We start from the raw sequence: 20,984 nt of genomic DNA on the forward strand, positions 1-20,984 counted from the left end.
CATCTAATCTAAAGACAACACATGATTCTGACTGGACCACTTTGCCATACAGAACATTACTGATACAATGAGTTAAACTTGAATGCAATAAAGATCTGAGGATTAGATGGTCATAACGTACCAATGCTAATTTCCTGATTTTAACGGTTGTATTGTAGTGATGTAACAGCATGTCCTCTGAAGGAAATATATACTAAGGTACTCAGAGATGATGCGGTGTCATATCATAAACTTACAAACAAGTCAGGTAGAAAATAGTCCTTTTTACTTTACATATAACTTGGCTATACATTTGGGATTATTAAAAATATTTTTCAGGGGCACCTGGCTGGCTCAGTTTGTAAAGTGTGGAACTCTTGATTTCAGGGTTGCAGGCTCAAGTCTCATATTGGGTGTAAAGATTACTTAAAAATAAAATCTTTAAGAGAGATTTTAAAATTCAAAAGGACATAAAAATAATGAAATAAAATTTTAAGACAATCCTTCCTTATATGTCTGGATCACTGAAGAGCAAAATTATGTTCCTGATTTATAAACATCAATTATTTGCTTTTTTTTTTTTTTAAAGATTTTATTTATTTATTTGAGAGAGACAGTGAGAGAGAGCATGAGCGAGGAGAAGGTCAGAGAGAGGAGCAGACTCCCCGTGGAGCTGGGAGCCCAATGCGGGACTCGATCCTGGGACTCCAGGATCATGACCTGAGCCGAAGGCAGTCGTCCAACCAACTGAGCCACCCAGGCGTCCCAATTATTTGCTTTTTTGTCTCATACAAAGGACTCACCCAATGATCCCATTCACTTCACTGTTTGTTTTATATTAATCGATTCCGATTGTTAAGTTTCTATTTTTCAATTTCTTGACAAATTCATCTCCCAAGGAATAATGTACTACTTCAGAAATTTTCACTAACTCTTAAAATGAACTTACTCAGAATATATTTGTGGGCTTTTTCCTTCCTTAAAATTTTTCTCAGTAATGTAACTCCTGGTGTGAACTGGCATACTTACACAAAGGGGTGCACAATTCCTATTTAGAAAAGTTTATTGAACATTATTCCTGCATTACACTTATTGAAAGAAAAATTTAATTGTCCCTGAAGGCACCGGTCATTTCACATGATCTAGACCCTAATGTTTTTTGTATTAAAAATACAGGTTAAATATGAAATTAGTAAAATGCAGCATATAAAACTTCATGCTGAGCAAAAAAACAAGTCCAAAAAAAGTTACTCTCTATCAGTAGAATAGTTTCCACAGTATTTAAGATGTTTCCTATGTAAATGATATTTGAATGCAATTTTAGAACCATAGTTAAATCTATTTTGCAATTTGTTAACTGCAGGTATCCACATTTTCCTTCCCCCACATAATCTGTTCCTTTACGTTGGCAACTTTGCTGGGATCCACAGAATGCAGCAAAAGAAAAGCAGTAGTTATTTTTCAAGATTTGAGAAATCTGGTCCACCTTTAGTGTAGTTTCCTGAGATTTCTGCTCCACTGAAGTCAAAACCAGGATTCTAAAAGACATGAAAAAAACTATGATAAAATAAATCTTTTAAGGAAAAATGTAAGTAACTCAAAAGGGAAATGGTACAGATATAAACTAGCAATTGACAAAAGAAGAAATCTACATGGCCAATAAATATGTCAAAAGATGTAATCACCAAAATAGAACTTAAAACTAGGATGTATATTTCGACTTTCAGATCTACAAATACTTAAAAGATCAGTATGTATATTACAAGTTGACAAGTGTATGGGCAAACATATACTTTAGTATGAGTGCAAAAACAGATTTTAATAACTAGCATAATTTTAAGTTTATTACATGCCAAGCAGCGTTCTAAGAGCTATGCATTTATCAACATATTCAATCCTCATAACACTTCTAGGAAATACTATCTCATACTTTAGTCTTTTTGGAGGGCATTTCATTTATTCAACAAACATTTATTAAGAGTTCCTACTGGGGCGCCTGGATGGCTCATTGGGTTAAAGCCTCTGCCTACGGCTCAGGTCATGATCCCAGAGTCCTGGGATCGAGCCCCACATCGGGCTCTCTGCTCAGCAGGGAGCCTGCTTCCTCCTCTCTCTCTGCCTGCCTCTCTGCCCTCTTGTGATCTCTGTCTGTCAAATAAATAAATAAAAGAGTTCTTACTGTTTAAAAGACACCATTAGAGGCATGTGGAATTCAAGAGTGAACATAACAAAGATCCCTGTACTGGTGGACTGACATTCTTACAGGAGGACACAAATAATAAACCAGAAGTTTATGCAGAGGTTGGCAAAGTTTTCTGTAAAGAGCCAAGTAATTAGATATCTTAGGCTTTGAAAGCCATATACTCTGCCATAACTCCTTAAGTCTGGTATTACTATAAGATAGGCATTATGCAAATGAATGAGCACAGGTGTATTCCAGTACAACTTTACTTCAGAAACAACCAGCAGGGGGCACCTGGGTGGCTCAGAGGGTTAAAGCCTCTGCCTCCGGCTCAGGTCATGATCCCAGGGTCCTGGGATCAAGCCCCACATCGGGCTCTCTGCTTTGATCTCTCTCTCTCTCTCTGCCTACCTCTCTGCCTACTTGTGATTTCTCTTTCTCTCTCAAAAAATAAAAAAATCAAAAAAGAAAAAGAAAGAAACAACCAGCAGGTTAGATTTCACCTGTAGGTCAGTTTGTGAGCCCCTGATCCAAAGTGTTAAAAGTTGGTGTTTAAGTGTTACAGAAGATGAAAAAAGAAAAGAAAACCAGAGTAGAGTAAGGAACATGAGAAGATTAAGTACTTAAATAGGATGATGAAAGATAAAGTACATTTTTTTAAAAGATTTTATTTATTTAAAGAGAGAGAGAGAGAGATCACAAGTAGGCAGAGAGGCAGGCAGAGAGGGGGAAGCAGGTTCCCTGCTGAGCAGAGAGCCAGATTCGGGGTTCAATCCCAAGGACCCTGGGACCATGACCTGAGCCAAAGGAAGAGGCTTTAACCCACGGAGCCACCCTGGCGCCCCAAAAGTATACTTTATTGAGCAGTGACTTCAAAACAGTGAAGAAGTTAGCCAAGTTTTGGGATAACACTGTAGACAAAAGGACAGAAAAGGAATGGCCTAAAATGTTCAAATATAACAAAAAGACCAGTATGGCTAGATCAGAATAACGTAAGGGGAGCCTAGTAGAAGAAGGAGAGATCATGGAGGACCAGATTGGATAGAATGAAAGAGTTCTGAGAAGAGAAGCAATGTGTTCTGACCTGCATGCTAAAAGGACTATTACACTATTTTGAGAACACCGTAGTTGGCAAGGGTAAAAGAGAACAATTAGAAGGTTTTAAGAGTAATCTAGGCAAGTCATTACAGATGGTCTAGATCAGAATGGTAGTAGAGTTGGTGGTGAGAAGTAGACAAATTCTGAATATATTTGGAAGGTACTACCAGTAAGGTTTCCTAACAAATTGGCCACATTGTGTGAGAGAGAGACAGGAGTGGAGGATGACTCCCCATTTTTGTTTTTTGGTCTGATCAAGTAGTTTTCATCAACCAAGATTAGAAGACTAGAGGTAGAAATGGTAGTAGGAAGTTAGAGAGTTCATGTTGAATATGTCGAGTCTGATATGTCCGTCAAGACTGTGAAGTGGAGATGTTGAATTGGAAATGTGACTCCAATATTTGGGAAAAAAATCTAGACTAGAGATATGTATTTGGAAATCACCATCAGATAGAAAGAAATTATCCATCAAAACTTTTAACAGTGCTTTGATCCAGTAATTCTTCTCCTACATAAATTAACAGAACATGGGATAGTTCTATAGAGATCAAAGCACAAATTTTGTTTCAAACAGATACAAACTGAAAAATCCAAATCTTATCAAAAAGGAATAGCTAAATTAGCTAAATAATGTTGGTACATTCAAGCTAGAAAACACTCTAAAGCAGTTAAGAGGAACAAGTTTTATCTATATGTACTGGTAGAAAAAGAGACCCAAGATGTATTATTAAATGGAAAAAAAACCAAAATAAACAATGCACATAGTGTAATCCTGCATTTATGTTAAAGACAGAGTAGCAAACCAATACATCAATGAGATAAAAATAAGACAGAAGCACAAAGGGGGTGCCTGGGTAGCTCAATGGGTTAAGGCCTCTGCCCTCAGCTCAGCTGTCTTCAGCTCAGGTCATGATCCCTCTGCTCAGAAGGAGCCTGCTTCCCTTCTTCTCTCCCTGCCTGCCTCTCTGCCTACTTGTGATCTCTGTCTGTCAAATAAATACATAAAATCTTTAAAAAAAAAAAAAGACAGAAGCACATAATGGAGAGATGTTGATGAAAGGGACTTTTACTTCATTACACTATGTAAGTCTATAAACTGAATTTTTTTTTATTTTTTTAAAGATTTTTATTTATTTATTTGACAGGGAGAAAGAGAGATCACAAGTAGGCAGAGAGGCAGGCAGAGAGGAGGGGAAGCAGGCTCCCCAAGGACAGAGAGCCCGATGCGGAGCTCGATCCCAGGACCTTAAGATCATGACCCGAGCTGAAGGCAGAGGCTTAACCCACTGAGCCACCCAGGTGCCCCTAAATTTTTTTTGTAAAGACTTTTTTATTTGACAGAGATCACAAGTAGGCAGAGAGGCAGGCGGGGGGGGGGGGGGCGGGGGGAAGCAGGCTCCCCCCCCCACTGAGCAGAGAGCCCGATGTGGGACTTGATCCCAGGACCCTGAGATCATGACCTGAGCCGAAGGCAGCGGCTTAACCCACTGAGCCACCCAGGCGCCCCACCTCTAAAGAGCTTTTGTAATTTTTGTAACTACATTTGAGTTTTAATTTCAATAATAATTATTCTAGGATTTTAAGATGTTTAACAATACATATTCATACATTCTTCTGACTTACTTCCTTCTGGAATCTCTCTAATGTAAGTTTTCTCTGCATTTGGTCTTGCACCCAAGGATCAGCTGCATATTCAGATTCCAGAAGAGAAGTCCAACAATTTGCTGCATCTCTCTTTGTCTTTGTAAGAACAATACGGACCATTTTCCTGTCCTCTAAACAAATAAGAATTACAAATAAATTAGAGTTCATCATTGGATTTCATATTTTCAAACATCATTAGGTAATCCTGACATACAATTATTTTCAATACATTTCCATTACTATTCTCTTCCAAAGCTGCAAAGAAGGTTTTAAGAGTAATCTAGGCAAGGACCTAATACAACAGAGGGAAACCTACTAAGTTCTAAGACAAAATTAATTTTTAAAAAACATTCCAAGAATTATAGATTACCCTTACCCAAAGTCCATGTTCCCTCATCAGCTATTGTTGAATCAAAGAGCTTGCCCTGAAAAATAAATACATAAAGTACTAAAAACATTGATATTTCATTAATTTTTATAAGGTTTTCATGATTTAAGACTTTCCTAATTTTCTATCTAATCCACATGTAACTATCTAGTTTGGTTAGTAAGGAGATAAAACTTTATACCTTTCCAACATATTGCTGGGTGCATAACCCTATCTTTCCTCCTAGAAAATGGAATGAAACCAAGTTTACCTTGCTTGAAATATTTACTATGACAAAAAACACAGAGCCCTCTAAAGAAAGATCAGGGCTTCTTAATTTTTAGAAGATGAATAAATATTACTCATCAGAGAGCCAAATGTGAATTAATATCTGAAATGATTTAACTTTACCTATTGAAAAGAACTCCTAGAAGAGCTTTCTAGCTGAAATTAATAAATGGTATCTCTTAAACTTTAAAAAACTGGTTCAAACTCTTTGTTGGGCAATCCAGCACCAAAAAAATTTTAAAGTGCATACTGTAGTTCTGATACAGATTAGCTGTGACTGATTTTTCAGAAACTGTTGTTTTAAGAAAGAAATCAGGAAAACGTTAAGTTTAAAAAGAGAATACACCTGCTCAAATCCATTTTGATTTGCTGCTACTTGTCAAATTGAAGTTTTAGGAAATTAAATTAAAAGGTCATATAAAAAAAACACACACATTTTTTCAATATGTCAGTACTAGTGTGAAAAAATCCTACTGGTTTAAATGTATACCTAAAATCCTGAAATTACTGCTAAATTCCCAAAGTTACTGGAATTACTAAAAGAAATTTGAACTGTAATCTTAAACCACTGTTCAGGAAACTATGATTCACACAACTATCCAGAAAAGTCAGTAAGATCCAAACTGAAACAAATCAAATGTCTTTCACATGAATCTTCCTTTCCTCTGAGGCACTTAAAGCATTTCCATATGTAGTGTATACTCCTTACATGACAGAAACAAGTCCAAGCTCTTAATTCCCCTGGATACCATGTCATGCTCAAAACAATCCTATCATCCTATTACCATACTTTGGGGGCGCCTGGGTGGCTCAGTAGGTTAAGCCTCTGCCTTCCGCTCAGGTCATGATCTCGGGGTCCTGGGATCCAGTCCTGCATCCCGCTCTCTGCTCAGCAGGGAGCCTGCTTCCTCCTCTCTCTCTCTCTGCCTGCCTCTGCCTACTTGTGATCTCTGTGAAATAAATAAATAACATCTTTAAAAAAAAAAAAAATTACCATACTTTGTGGGTGAAGGCATAGACACACTGAAAAATCTCTTGCCCGAGGTTACAAAATTATAAAAATGACACAGCCAGGTATCCTACATTGAGGAATCTCCCTTCACCACTTCACTACACTGTCATCAAACACCTTGAGCATCTAACGTGGGAAAGAAATCTAACTTCAACGTTATTGAATTTAACAGGTCCAAGGGACATGATGAGAATAAAAGTGGTATTTTCTTCAAACACCTCTGAAACTATCTCCTTAACCACTCCACGAACATGCAAAATTTTTCTATGTTTGATGAAAAAAATAAACCACCTGACAACATCTCTGAATCCTCATCCCGATATCCTTATTCTTTTCTTCTTTACTGTCCTGTAACTGCCTGAACATTTATTAGGTTAGCTTTATTATGCCTCCTTGCAAGAACATGACCTGAGCGCAGGAAATTTGTCTTGTTCACCGCTGACCTCTCAACACTCATCACTGCCTGGAATAGACGTCCTATAAATAGTTGTTCCTTTAAAGATCTAAGTGACGACCCGCAGAGGCACAAAAGCAGCAGCTTCATTTGGTTTAGAAATAAAGCCGGAAAACTCAAATCTCTACGTTAACTCGGGACTAGTTAAGAGAGGGGGCTCCGAGCAGACCCAAACCAGGCCAATGATACCGCTCTTTCGGCCAAAGAAGCTAGTCGGCCTTCCAACAGTCTTTTCACGGAAAAAAAAAAAAAAAAATGCACTTCAGGACCCTGGGACTTAGAGGCCGGGAAGAAACTGAGCACAAGCCCCGACCTGCCACTACCTTGAGGATCTCGCGACCACCCACGGCCAGCGCCACATGCCGGCTCTGCAGGCCGCACTGGATATCCTGGGCGCGAGTGCCAGGCGGCACCTGAACTTCAATGAACACCTCCTCCAAGGTCTGGTACCACTGGCCCCACGGCGTCCCGCACGGAACCACCCCACTGCGCTCCTCAAACGGGGCCGACATACTCCAGGAGCCTCCCGGCAGCAGCCGCACGGAGCGAGAGGAGCGCAAGCGCGAAGTATCCACGCTCAGGCCACGCCCAGGACTCGCAGCTCAGGTCACTGCACATGCGCAGGGATGCAGGCTGATGTCTCAGCATGTTCCTTTTTCCTTTTCAGTGGCCATTTAGGACGCTGGCAGTTTAAAAGAATTAAAATCCGGGGAAGTTTACACCCAAAGAACGGTGGGAGAAGGTCGGAACCTGTGAAACTAGAACTCCCTGCACTGCCACCAATATGACGCCAAAAGCGCACCCTCGAACTTCTCAGCTATAAAATGCGCTTGCGCAAATGTTGCTAGTACGTATATTACAATTGAGTAACGCCAGGACTGATTGGACCAGGGTGGGGGAGGCAATACTAGTCTCCTATTGGCTGGTTACCTAAACTCACAGAAGCCCTAATTGGGCGCGGCGAAGACAGGTGCGCATGCTCGTAGGTGTTCCCGTCCTGGATTGGTGTGCCCAGGATTTTGGTTTTCAAATCTGCTGACGTTAGAGATGGGCGGGGAATAAGCCGGGAGGTTTGAATTCGGAGTGAGTGGGCTGGAATAAGCGGCACAAAGTGGCGGAGGGGCGATAGTGACCTTCTGTTTGTGGAGCTGATCGTCAGCATGTCTTTTCCTAAGGCGCCCTTGAAACGATTCAATGACCCTTCCGGTGCGTACGGGGAAAGGAGCTGGGGGTCGGGATTTGTTGTCACGACGCACTTGCCCTTTTTGGTGCCCTTCATCCGAGGCTAATAGGCAATTTTTAGGGCCGCGATGGGTCTCATTCCATTGATTAGTTTTTCTAAAAGCCATACTAAGCATTTACTACGTGCCTAATACTGTTCAGAGTGATAAGGATACAGCAGTGAATGAGGCAAAACCCCTGCCTCGTGGAGTTTACATTGGACTGGAGAATACAGCCAATGAACAGTTAGTGCGGTGGAGAAAGGAAAGCGGAGGAGAGGGAGTCGGGATCAGGGAACGGCTGGCAGCTGGGTGATGGTCAAGTGCGGAAACCTCGCTGATGAGACCTTTGACCAGCGGCTTTCCGCATGAACTTGTGGATTTCTTTTGGATATTCCATTCGGGCATAAAAGAAGGATGATTGGTAAAAAAGCAGTTTATGGGTGAGAATATGGTGGCAGCACTTACTGAAAACATTAGTAATGAAGTAATAACACGATAGTGCCCCAGTCACCATAGTAAGTATTTACATTGATTATTAGTTCTTTTTTTTTTTTTTAACTCCCCAACATCCCTGAGAGGTTATCCTATTATTCATTATTTACTGATAAAAAAGCCGAGACATAGATTTGCGCAGTGTTACAGAACCAAACCAGCAGAACTGAGACAGGACATCAAGAAATCAAGCCTCCATGAATCCATCGTGTGCTTTTTTTAACCACTGCGGTTCATAGTCAGCACACTCACCTGGAAGACTGATAATGGTTAGTGAGGCACTCATCATTGAATGCATGCAAACTGTATGCTATGGTGTTCCCTATTCTGACTGGTTCCCTATTCTATCTAGTCCAACAGCCCAGTGAGGAAGGTATTGATACTGTCCTCATTTTGCATGTGAGGAAACCGGTTTAGTCACTGTTCTGAGCATCCAGTAAGTGGTTTGATTGAACATCAAAGCCCATGATTTAGCCATTATAATACACCCTTTTTAGCGGTCACTTGTTGCATCTTTAACTTGTTAGCCAAAATGCAAATGTAAATAAGAATCACTCTGCTCACATAGGAAGGCCAAGAGAGCAAACGGATCAGCAAAGCGTATTTTCTTTCTTTTTTATTACAAGCTTATTTTCTTAATTGAAAGACCAAAGCATATATTGTTTCCTGGATATTGAGAGAACCTTCTCTAAGTTCTCTCAGCAGTGTGTCTTTTAAGGAGAGTTTATTTTCTTTATAATAGGTGAAAGTGGTTTTATCAATGCACAATATTCCAAGTTCACTGTTTCAGGAGTAATTATCATTTATTTGATGCTTCATGCATATGTGAGCACTGTAGTGAGTTCTCCAATTACTCCAGTAATCCCAACAACTATGAGGTGGATACTCTTTTATTCCTGTTTCATAAGTGGAGAATCATAACCTCAAATAAAAATAACTTTCCAGGGGCTCCTGGGTGGCTCAGTCAGTTAAGCATCTGTCTTCGGCTCAGGTCAAGATCTCAGGTCCTGGAATCGAGCCCCACATTGGGCTCCCTGCTCAGCAGAAAGCCTGCTTCTCTCTATCCCTCTGCTGCTCCCCCTGCTTTTATTCCCTCTCTCTGTCTCTGTCAATAAGTAAACAAAATCTTTTTAAAAAATAAATAAGTAACTCCAGAGGTCTTGAAACTAGGTTCAAAAAGGAGAGAGTATAATGTTCTTATTCAGGATCTTCTCCCTCTGGCTAAAAAGTACTTGGCCCATAGTAATGTCTATTAATTGGCATATAAAGATGAATTTGAATCCTGACTGGGATAATCACAAAACTCTATTTCCATTCCCATATCCCAGTGACTTTGTATGTTTTCTTTACCACATTCCCCAACTCAACCATAAGCTAAATACTGGGGGTACCGGCATGATCAAGAGAGTTCCTAACTTCAGGCAGTTTTGTCTAACATGGAAGATGGATAAGTACATTATCTGAGGTGTGAGGTGGATAAGTATATTAAAAGCTAGACATACAGGCTGGATTTCAACCTAGTTCTTCAATCTAAATCCTAAATCTAACAACCAAATTTGATTCTTTAGTCTTTAAGGAAGTTTTTGGTAAGTGTGGTTATAATTGTTTTCAACTCTTGATGCTGCTTAGTCAGTGTCCACCATCCCATTGTTTGCTGGCCCATATCCCCTTTTGAGAGTGTAAACCTAATGATGAACCAGAATATAAGATTTCTTTCCTGGGCGCCTGGGTGGCTCAGTGGATTGGGCCGCTGCCTTCGGCTCAGTTCATGATCTCAGGGTCCTGGGATCGAGTCCCGCATCGGGCTCTCTGCTCAGCAGGGAGCCTGCTTCCTCCTCTCTCTCTCTCTGCCTGCCTCTCTGCCTGCTTGTGATCTCTGTCTGTCAAATAAATAAATAAAATCTTTTAAAAAAAAAAAAGATTTCTTTCCTTTTTTTTTTTTTAAGATTTTATTTATTTGACAGACAGAGATCACAAGCAGGCAGAGAGAGAGAAGGGAAGCAGGCTCCCTGCTGAGCAGAGAGCCAGATATGGGGCTTTAACCCACTGGGCCACCCAAGTGCCCCAAAATATAAGATTTCAACATCATTTTATTTTCTGGCTGCTTTGACGAGTCTAGACTGGTGCTTCTCCTGCTTTCCCACAGAAGCATTCCTAAAAACAGAAAGCTGTCTCAGTAGGTAGAACATGTGATTCTTGATCTCAGGATTGTAAGTTCAAGCTTCATGTTGGGCCTAGAGCTTAACTTTAAAACTAACAATAATAATAATAATAATAATAATGAAAGCAGAGAGCACAGAATAACCGTAGGCTCTGCATACCCTCATCCCCTCTTCCCCCAAAAAGCATTGCTAACAGTAATGGTGGAAATCTCTCATTTGTTTTAAAACATAATATGTTCCCCACTGCCTCCCTCAACCCTTATCGCAAATGAGTAACATAGGTGCTCTAAGATGTGCCACCATCCTTAAGCTGATTTTAGGGAAACCCCTGCCAGCCTCCTATTCATCCCAGGTTGTAAACAGTTTGTAAAGTGTGAGAGATTTGAACTAACCAAGATTAATGTTTTTTGGTAAGTCTGTCTTTACCTTAGATACTTCATTGAATTCTGTATTTCATTTTGAGACTCTCTTCCGATTAGAAACCCACTATCTCAATTCCTTATTGACCACATTTAGATCAAAAAGCTCCCAGAATTGGAATTTTTGTGTCATTATTTTTGTTACCTTAATTCCAGGTATAGGAATGGGAACTTCCTTGATGTTGTTATGGCCTCTTAGAATTAATGAAAGGGATGATTTTAATACTTTTTAATTGTGTCTTGAGTGAGAAATAAATTGTATATCTCTATCCAGGATAGATTTTTTAATATTTATACAGCTATCATTGAAACAAGAAGTCCTACAAAACAGTGCTTCACTTTGCTACATTTGAGTCATGCTGATATTTTCTATTGTTTCACTTTTTTTTTTAAGATTTTATTTATTTATTTATTTGACAGACAGAGAGAGAGAGGGATCACAAGTAGGCAGAGAGGCAGGCATAGAGAGCTCCGCACTGAGTAAAGAGCCAGATACGGGGTTCGATCCCAGGACCATGAGACCATAACCTGAGCTGAAAGCAAAGGCTTAATCCACTGAGCCTCTGTGTTTCACTTTTTTCAATGCTAGTCAAGGTATACCAACAAGTTCTTATCTATCATTCCATTTATTTTTATTTCTTTTAAAGATTTTATTTATTTATTTGACACAGAGATTACAAGTAGACAGGCAGGCAGAGAGAGAGGAGAAAGAAGCCTCCCTGCTGAATAAAGACCCCCCCACCCCCACCCCGCACCGCCACATGAGGCTTGATCTCAGGACCCCGAGATCATGACCCTAGCCGAAGGCAGAGGCTTTAACCTACTGAGCCACCCAGGCGCCCCTATCATTCCATTTAGAAAACACTTAAGGGACAGCTGGAGTTACCTTCAAATGTTCAAACTCCTTTTAGTTCATGTTCATTTGCATGAAACTCTATGCTGAAGAAAATAGTTTTTCAGTGAATAGTATGAATCTATTCTCAACCAGTTAAAGCTTTATGCTAATGATATTTTTACCTTTTTTTGTTTAAGTAGGCTCTATGCCCAATGTGGGGCTTAAACTTACACCCTGAGATCAAGAGTCACATACTCTACTGACTGAGCCACCCAGGCTCCCCTTCTGCTAACAATAATAAAAATGATATTTTTATTATTAAGTCCTGAGAGTAAGATCTCAAGTTGACTATGCATAAACACTCCAAAATGCCTTCAGTTTGAGACTCCAGTTAAGTGAGGTTATACTGTATAAATTTCTGTCTAGTACAGGGATGCCTGGGTGGCTCCATCAGTTAAATGGCTGCCTTCTGCTCAGGTTATGATCTCAGGGTCCTGGGGTCAAGTCCCAGGTCAGGCTCCCTGCTCAGCCTGGAGCATGCTTCCTACCCACCCACACTCCCGCTGCTCTCCCTGCTTGTGCGTGCGCTGTCTCTCGCGTGCACGCTCTCTCTCTCTCTCTGTCAGATAAATAAATAAATAAAATCTTTTAAAAAAGAGAGAGCAAGAAATATTGTCTAGTAGTTTGTACTTTGTATAACATGACTTTATAAGTTTCCTGTTGTGTCAATATTAGCCAGAGATGAATTATCACTATAAATTTTTATTCCATACTAAACCTTGAAGGCTAGACTTTTAGTTGCTTCATTTCTAGACTCTGATGGTAGTTGCCTCATTAATGCTCTTGGAGTTAGAATTGATTCCAAATATTTTTTTCTTAGATTTAATCCTTAGTAACAAAGCCATGTTGCTTGTTCTTTTTTTTTTTTTAAAGATTTTATTTATTTATTTGACAGACAGAGATCACAAGTAGGCAGAGAGGCAGGCAGAGAGAGAGGAAGGGAAGCAGGTTCCCCGCTGAGCAGAGAGCCCAAAGCAGGGCTCCATCCCAGGATCCTGGGATCATGACCTGAGCTGAAGACAGAGGCTTTAACCCACTGAGCCACCCAGGTGCCCCATGTTGCTTGTTCTTAATGATGTTTATCTCAAGACTGTCTTTGCTGTTTTGTTGAATTGTCTGTGTTTCTTTAACTCATTGAAATAAAGAACATTTGGGAAGATAATGATGTTTTTCATAGAGAGACATATTTGTCATATCAGATGGATGCTATTTTTACATTTGCAAAAATATACAAGGGGCACCTGGGTGGCTCAGTGGGTTAAGCCGCTGCCTTCCTCTCAGGTCATGATCTCAGGTTCCTGGGATCGAGTCCTGCGTTGGGCTCTCTGCTCAGCAGGGAGCCTGCTTCCCTTCCTCTCTCTCTCTCTGCCTGCTTCTCTGCCTACTTGTGATTTCTCTCTGTCAAATAAATAAATAAAATCTTAAAAAAAAAAAATGAAAAAATAAACAATTTATTAATGGCATTTTAAATTTGTATTACTTTACTATGACACAGTTTTTAACTGTTTCACATCCAATAACTGTTTTACATTCATCACCATGTAAGATCATAAGGAACATTAGATGAGACATTAATGTTCTATATGTTTCCTTTAGGTTGTGCACCATCTCCAGGTGCTTATGATGTTAAGACTTCAGAAGTATTGAAAGGACCAGTATCCTTTGAGAAATCACAAAGATTTAAAAAACAAAAAGGTAATGGATTCCAAAGTAAAATAATGGGTATATGATCTCTTAAGTTTTAAAGTTATGACTAATAGTATTTAAATTAGAAGATTCTATACTATTTGTAAAAAGGTGGAGTTACAGTTATATTTTAATTTTCTTATTTGATGCATTTACAAATGAGTCAACTATAAAATAATGCTTTGATCATTTCACTACTGTATAACCAGAAAAATTAAGCAAGATACTCACATATATATAGTTTTCCTTTTGGTAATCACCTTAACTTTCTGTCAGGGAATATTAGGAAAATCAGAAAAATGTTGATGTGAAAATTGTGTTGTGCAACTAATTATTTGGACTTGTACAATTAAGAAAATAACTTTATATTACTTCACTAATAATTACAATAAGAAATTTAGAAATGGATTTTGTTTGTGTTTCAAACATGTAAGCACCAACCAGAATCTGTACAATTTATTCTATTATAGAATCTCAACAAAATCTTAATGTTGACAAAGATGCTGCCCTGCCTGCTTCAGCAAGAAAAGTTAAGACTTTGGGATTAAAGGTGAGGAACTCTGATATTCTAGCTGGTTTATCACCTAAATCATGAAAATATTTCTGAAAGGTATTTTATTTGACTAGAATGCATTAAGTGTATAAAGTAAGGTTATTAGTAAACCTATAAGTTAATAAAAAATATTATCATTAGGACTATACCAAGATTTCATTTCTGGCTGCATCATTACTAAATATATTGTTTAAACATGCGCACAGCTCAGAATTACAATATGGTACCCACTTCTCAGTCATTTCTCTATCTAGATAATTTGTCTAACACCTTGTAAGCCTTTAAAAAGTTTGCAGTTCTTTGATTTGGTTTTGAGTTGTTTTAGTTTTTTTTATTTGTGTGGAAAGGTAAGTATTGATAAAGAAAAAGGAAAAAAAATTCTAATGCCTTAAAGAGTTGTGCTGCTCAAAAACTCTCAGTTTTTGAGTGGTGGGAGATTAAATTCTTAACTTCATGTTATGGCTTGTGCAATAGCCTACATGTTGTACTGTTTCCATTAGTTCATAAATCAAGTTGTAGTTTCTTAAGAAGTTACCAAAAAATTTTGTTAATATGGAAAAGATTCAAAGTTAGGAAACCAAGGCTGTAGGTTAAGCTTAGTCTTGTTCATTTGTTCAGCAATTACCTAAGTCTCTCATTTTATAATAAAGGGTTTCATTATCCAATATGGAAGTGATTAGCCACATGTGGTTATTGAGAACTTGAAGAGCTAAATTTTTAATATTATTTAATTTTAATTAATATATATTTATAAACCAGTACTTGATTCTCTTGTTGGAAAACATAAATTTTTTTTTTAACATATTGGGGATATGAATCTACTTCTTCATTGCACAGTTTATGGAATCTAAATATAGGTAGCTATTTCTTTCTCAATCTCTCTCTCTCTCTTTTTTTTTTTTTTTGGAAGTAGTCCCTACACGCAGCATTACAGTCTGGAGCCCAGTGTGTGGCTTGAACTCACAACCCTGAGATCAAGACTTGAGCTGAGATTGAGTCAGATGCTTAAACAACTGAGCCACACAGGTGGCCCATAGATAGCTATTTCTGATAAAAATCTAGCATTTGAATTGAGATGTGCCATAAATGTAAAATACACAGCAAGGTTTGAAGACCTAATACAAAACACATAAAATGTTTCACTAATAATTTTGTACTAATGACAATAATTGAAATAATACTTATTACATTTAGGGTAAAATAAAATATATTACTAAAATTTTTACTTTTTAAATATGACTACTAGAAGGGTGCCTGGTTGGCTCAGTCAGAAGAGTGGGCAGCTCTTGATTTTGAGGTCATGAGTTTGAGCTCCACATGGGGCATAGAGATTGCTTAAATAAATAAATAACTTTAAAACATATATGTAACTACTAGAAAATTTGAAAATACATATGTGGGGGTGCCTGGGTGGTTCAGTTGGTTTAGCGCCTGTCTTCAGCTCAGGTCATGATCTCAGCATCCTGGGATTGAGCCCCAAGTCGGGCTCCCCACTCAGCGGGGATCTGATTCTCCCTCCCCCTCCACCCCATTTCTTCTCTAGAAGAAAATATGTATGTGGTCTGTGATATATTATAGGGCAGCACTGATATAGACAGTCTTTTCTTACACAGTGATTTAAATGTATATACAATGAGATAATCTTCAGCCATAGAAAGGAATAAAATCCTGCTGTTTGCAATAACATGGATGGACCTAGAGAGATTAATGCTAAGCGAAATAAGTCCGAGAAGGACAAATACCATATGATTTCACTCATACGTAGAATTTAAGGAACAAAACAAATGAGTAAAGGGGGTCAAAAAGAGAGAGACAAATCAAGAAACAGTCTCTTAACTTTAGAGAACAAATTGATGTTACCAGAGAGGAGGAGGGTGGAAAGATGGGTGACATAGGTGGTGGGGATTAAGGAGTGTTCTTGTCTTGATGAGCACCTGGTGTTGTATGGAAGTGTTGAATCACTATATTGTACACCTGAAACTAATATTACACTGTATATTAACTGTACTGGAATTAAAGTTAAAAAAAATTTTTTTAAAGAAGTTGATTTAAATTTCCTAATTTGAATTTCTTAAAGAAACAGTTCTAAAATTTCAAATTAACTACGGAACTCTTAGAAAACTAAATTGCATACAGGTTTGTATAAAACCCCTAAATAATTGGCCATCCTTATAGAAAATGCCATCCTGTGGAAAATTAATAAATATGAGACTGATATAGGCCCCCTCAACTTAGAAGCACATAAAACAAGTTGTGTGCAGTATGTTTATCCATTTTCTTCCATTTTAGGTAGAAAAGATGGATATTCTGTTTAGGGCCGTTGTGTCAGAAAAGCTGTTGGATATAAAAATACATAGAGCAAAATTGTGTGTCTTATTTAGAATAAAGGCAATGAGTAAATTAGAATCAGCTGACAAGGGATACCTGTGTGGCTCAGTTTATTAAACGTCTGCCTTCAACTCAGGTCTCGATCCTGGAATCTAGCCCCACATCTGATTCTCTGCTCCGTGGGGAGTCTGCTTCTCCCTCTGACCTTACCTCCTTTGTGTTCTCTCTCTCTCAAATAAATAAATAAAATCTTTAAAGTTGTTGTTTTTGGGGGCGCCTGGGTGGCTCAGTGGGTTGAGCCGCTGCCTTCGGCTCAGGTCATGATCTCAGGGTCCTGGGATCGAGTCCCGCATCGGGCTCTCTGCTCAGCGGAGAGCCTGCTTCCCTCTCTCTCTCTCTGCCTGCCTCTCCATCTACTTGTGATTTCTCTCTGTCAAATAAATAAATAAAATCTTTAAAAAAAAAAAAAATAAAAATAAAGTTGTTGTTTTTGTTTTTTTTTTTAATTTGACAGACAGAGATCACAAGTAGGCAAAGAGAGAGGAAGAAGCAGGCTCCCCGAGGAGCAGAGAGCCCAATGCTGGGCTCAATCTCAGGACCCTGGGATCATGACCCGAGCTGAAGGCAGAGGCTTTAACCCACTGAGCCACCCAGGCACCCCAAATAAATAAAACCTTTAAAAAAAATCCGCTTACACCATTTTAATTTTTATGTCTTCGCATGTGTAGCTTTTCTTCCCTCCTTGGGTATCAAGGTTTAACTTTATTTCTCTTTGTAAGATTCTTTTCTTTCTGGAATAACATAATTAAATATTCAAAATGTATTAATGTTTAACATTAGAAAGAAGGCATTCAGTAACTTTATTCATGAAGCTCCACCTGTTCTTTTCCCTGGACTTATTAGGAAAAGCCTAATAATCTAGTAGGGTGAAAACTTAAACCTGAAATATTTTAAGATTTAAAGAACATTTTCCTTCTTCTACCAGATAAGTCTCCTACAAAACGTTTACTAGGCTAAGTAAAATGTTTTAAGTAGAAATTAGCTGTTTGATGAGGAGCTCCCCTCCATTTGCTAGGTAGGTTGCTGCCTGATTCATGAATCACTTAATGAAGCCAATTAGATCTTTTTTTTTTTTTTTTAAGATTTTATTTATTTATTTGACAGAGATCACAAGTAGGCAGAGAGGCAGGCAGAGAGAGAGAGAGAGGAGGAAGCAGGCTCCCTGCAGAACAGAGAGCCCGATGCGGGGCTCAATCCCAGGACCCTGGGATCATGACCTGAGCCAAAGGCAGAGGCTTAACCCACTGAGCCACCCAGGTGCCCCAAAGCCAATTAGATCTTTAAGAAAAAAAAAGAAGGGGGTGCCTGGCTGACTGAGTAGAGTATGTGACTCTTGATCTTGGGTTGTGAGTTCAAGCTGCACATTGGTAGGTAGATTTTAGTTAAAAAAAAAAAAACAAAAGAGAGAGAAAGAAAAGAAAGAAGAATTAAACTAATTTTTTTTACAGCTGAAAATCAAATTTGTGATATTTGTGGCATTTAAATTTATCTCTGTTCTTTGACTTTTAAATAGAGGGAATCTCAAAAGAATGATAAAGATTTGAAGATATTAGAAAAAGAGGTAAGCAGTGCTTCAACTTAACTGAAAAATAAATGTACTATAAAATGGAAAGAGTTGGAACACCTGGTGGCTCTATAGGTTAAGCATTGTTTTCATTATCAATAGCATATACTTATGTTGGCACTGTATTGGTGATTCATTTATTTATCACCTTGTTTCTGTCCAGATTCGTGTTCTTGTGCAAGAACGTGGTGTTCAGGACAAGCGAATCCAGGATCTGGAAGCTGAATTGGAAAAAATGGAGGCCAAGCTAAATGCTGCAGTCAGGGAGAAAACATCTCTCTCTGCAAGTAATGCTTCACTAGAAAAACAGCTTATTGAGTTAACCAGGACTAATGAACTGCTAAAATCAAAGGTATTTGAACCTGACAATAATATTTACTATGGAATAAATTATAAACTTTTTTTTCTTATGTAGTTGTTTGGGAATTTTAGGCTCTAGTTTAGTATTTTTCCTTCAGCAAATGTATCTTAAATGTTAAACTGCTTCCAAGAAGAATTATTATAGTCTTTTTTGTTATGGTACCTGACGTATAAGAGGTGATAAACAAGTTACTTTTGTTTTAATGTCTGACATTTTCTCATCCTTCTTCAAGGTCTCCCCCAGTAAATAAGGCCATTAATAAAACTTACAAAATTTACACCTAGAAGCCACTGTAAAGATCTTTCTCTGAAATAAATAATAGCAGAACAGCAGGGTTCCATCGCAAATCCTTTTGGAAATGAAGTGGGAAATGAATAAATTTGTGGACTAACTATATTTAATAGTTAAATTTGTCTATTAGTATTGCCATACTAATAGATCTTAAAGGACATCATATGGTCATCTGCTTTTGTCTGAAATATAAGGAGGCTGTAAATCACTGTTCAGTTTAATAACACTCATATATTCAGGGCCTGTAATGTGCTGAGCTCTTTGATCACAAAGAGAGCGAGGGTGCATAAGAATCAAGCTTGTGGAAGGCAGCAGATTCCTGGACCCCACTGAGGGAGATTCTGATTTGGTAGGCCTGGGGTGGACCCTGTAATCTACATATTTCCAAAGAGATCAGGCAATTCAGATGCATTTTATTAAGTAAGCACACTTGACAGAATCCTCCCCAAGAAGCCTGTTATAGAGGCTTGCAGTGGACTCTGCAGCATGCAGAGATAGGTGACCACCCAAACACTCCCAAAAATAAACCAGAAAGGGGTGCCTGTCTGGCTCAATCTGTAAAGCATGCAACTCCCGATCTCAGGGTTGTGAGTTTGAGCCCCACATTGGGTAGAGATTACTTAAAAATAAAACCTTCCCCAAAAATGAAATAAATGAACCAGAAAGTCACATTAATCAAAGAGAGGGACAAGAACAGTAGTAGTGTAAAATCAGTAATCTGGGTGTGGTCAAAGCCTGTTTTTTCTACCAGAGTATAATGTAGGTAAAGAATAATCAATATTTCTGTGATTTTTATATAGGACCTTGTAGAAAATATTTCTGAATTTTTTATGTTTCTTGTACTTAGTTTTCTGAAGATAATAACCAGAAGACTATGAGACTTCTAAGCCTTGAGTTAATGAAACTTAGAAACAAAAGAGAAATGAAGATAAGGGTGAGTGATATCTTGGTGAGTTTGCTGTGTCTGGATCTGGGGATCTGAATGATCTCTCATTTCCTAAAACAGATATTTCTGTTGTGTAGAGTATGATGGCTAAACAGGAAGGCATGGAGGTGAAGCTACAGGTCACTCAGAAGAATCTTGAGGAGTCTCAGGGGAAAATAGCACAACTTGAGGGGAAACTGTGAGTGACTAAAAAAGAAAGAAATTATTAAGTGTAACTAACTCTTGATTTTCCTCTCTCACCTTGCTCTTGTTTACCAAGACTAAACCTTCTTTCACTTAACTTACTGCTCCCTGCTTGCCCTGTTTCTCTTCTTCAGCTGAGCCATGATGATTCCCAAGCATTTTATGCTGAAAAGATGTATGAATGTCGTAATTTTGTCTATTTTCTGTATAAATGATGAGGAAAGGCCTCATAATCTTTAGTAGCACCATGAATATACTTCCTGAATATACCTCCATTTGTTGACTATTTCTCTGTTGATCATTATTTGGATTTCCAGTTTCTATTGTGAATAAGACTACTATGTATGTCTTTTGTGGACATAGGTTTTTATTTCTCTTGAATAAACATCTAGTATTAGAATTCCTGATCATAGGATAGTGTAATATACATATAATGTGTTAAAAAACTCAAAAGTGGTTGTCACATTTTACAGTCGTACTTAGCAGTATATGATATAATTCCAGTTCCACTTCCTCTCCAAGGTTTGATATTGTCAGTCTATTTGATTTTAGCCTTTCTAGTAGGTAGGAAGTAATGTCTCATTCGTAATTTTGTTACTATAAGTGTCAAGCTTCTCCTTCTGTGCTCACGGACCATTCATAAAAATCTTTTTATAAGGTGTCTAAATCATTTGCTCATTTTCTAAATTGAATTGTGAGGAGGAGGTAACACATGAGTAATTGGATAAAAGTCAACCTAAAACAAAGGCTTTATATCAATAAAATGCTGTTTTCTACGTGTTGTGGGTTGGGAAGCC

At 38.3% G+C, this 20,984-nt stretch overlaps 2 protein-coding genes across 2 annotated transcripts in view; one reads left to right on the forward strand and one right to left on the reverse strand.

Moving 5' to 3' along the window:
* Positions 1-1,024: 1,024 nt before the first annotated feature.
* On the reverse strand, positions 1,025-7,843 carry NUDCD2 (NudC domain containing 2). The gene is made up of 4 exons (XM_059417310.1): positions 7,348-7,843; positions 5,280-5,328; positions 4,883-5,034; positions 1,025-1,517 (listed from the first exon to the last, which is right to left on the reverse strand). Exons 1-4 carry the CDS (start codon positions 7,534-7,536, stop codon positions 1,434-1,436), a joined length of 474 nt encoding a protein of 157 aa, XP_059273293.1. The 5' UTR covers positions 7,537-7,843; the 3' UTR covers positions 1,025-1,433.
* Positions 7,844-8,082: 239 nt separating this feature from the next.
* HMMR (hyaluronan mediated motility receptor) overlaps positions 8,083-20,984 on the forward strand; it is a 38,645-nt gene continuing 25,743 nt past the window's right edge. The window contains exons 1-7 of the mRNA XM_059417311.1: positions 8,083-8,230; positions 13,812-13,910; positions 14,372-14,451; positions 18,356-18,403; positions 18,570-18,758; positions 19,906-19,992; positions 20,082-20,182. Of these exons, the coding sequence (XP_059273294.1) occupies positions 8,185-8,230; positions 13,812-13,910; positions 14,372-14,451; positions 18,356-18,403; positions 18,570-18,758; positions 19,906-19,992; positions 20,082-20,182 (650 nt within the window). The 5' untranslated portion in view covers positions 8,083-8,184. The remainder of the gene's footprint in view (positions 8,231-13,811; positions 13,911-14,371; positions 14,452-18,355; positions 18,404-18,569; positions 18,759-19,905; positions 19,993-20,081; positions 20,183-20,984) is intronic.

The sequence above is a fragment of the Mustela nigripes genome, chromosome 12 (assembly GCF_022355385.1).
Source record: "Mustela nigripes isolate SB6536 chromosome 12, MUSNIG.SB6536, whole genome shotgun sequence".
Classification (NCBI taxonomy): domain Eukaryota; kingdom Metazoa; phylum Chordata; class Mammalia; order Carnivora; family Mustelidae; genus Mustela; species Mustela nigripes.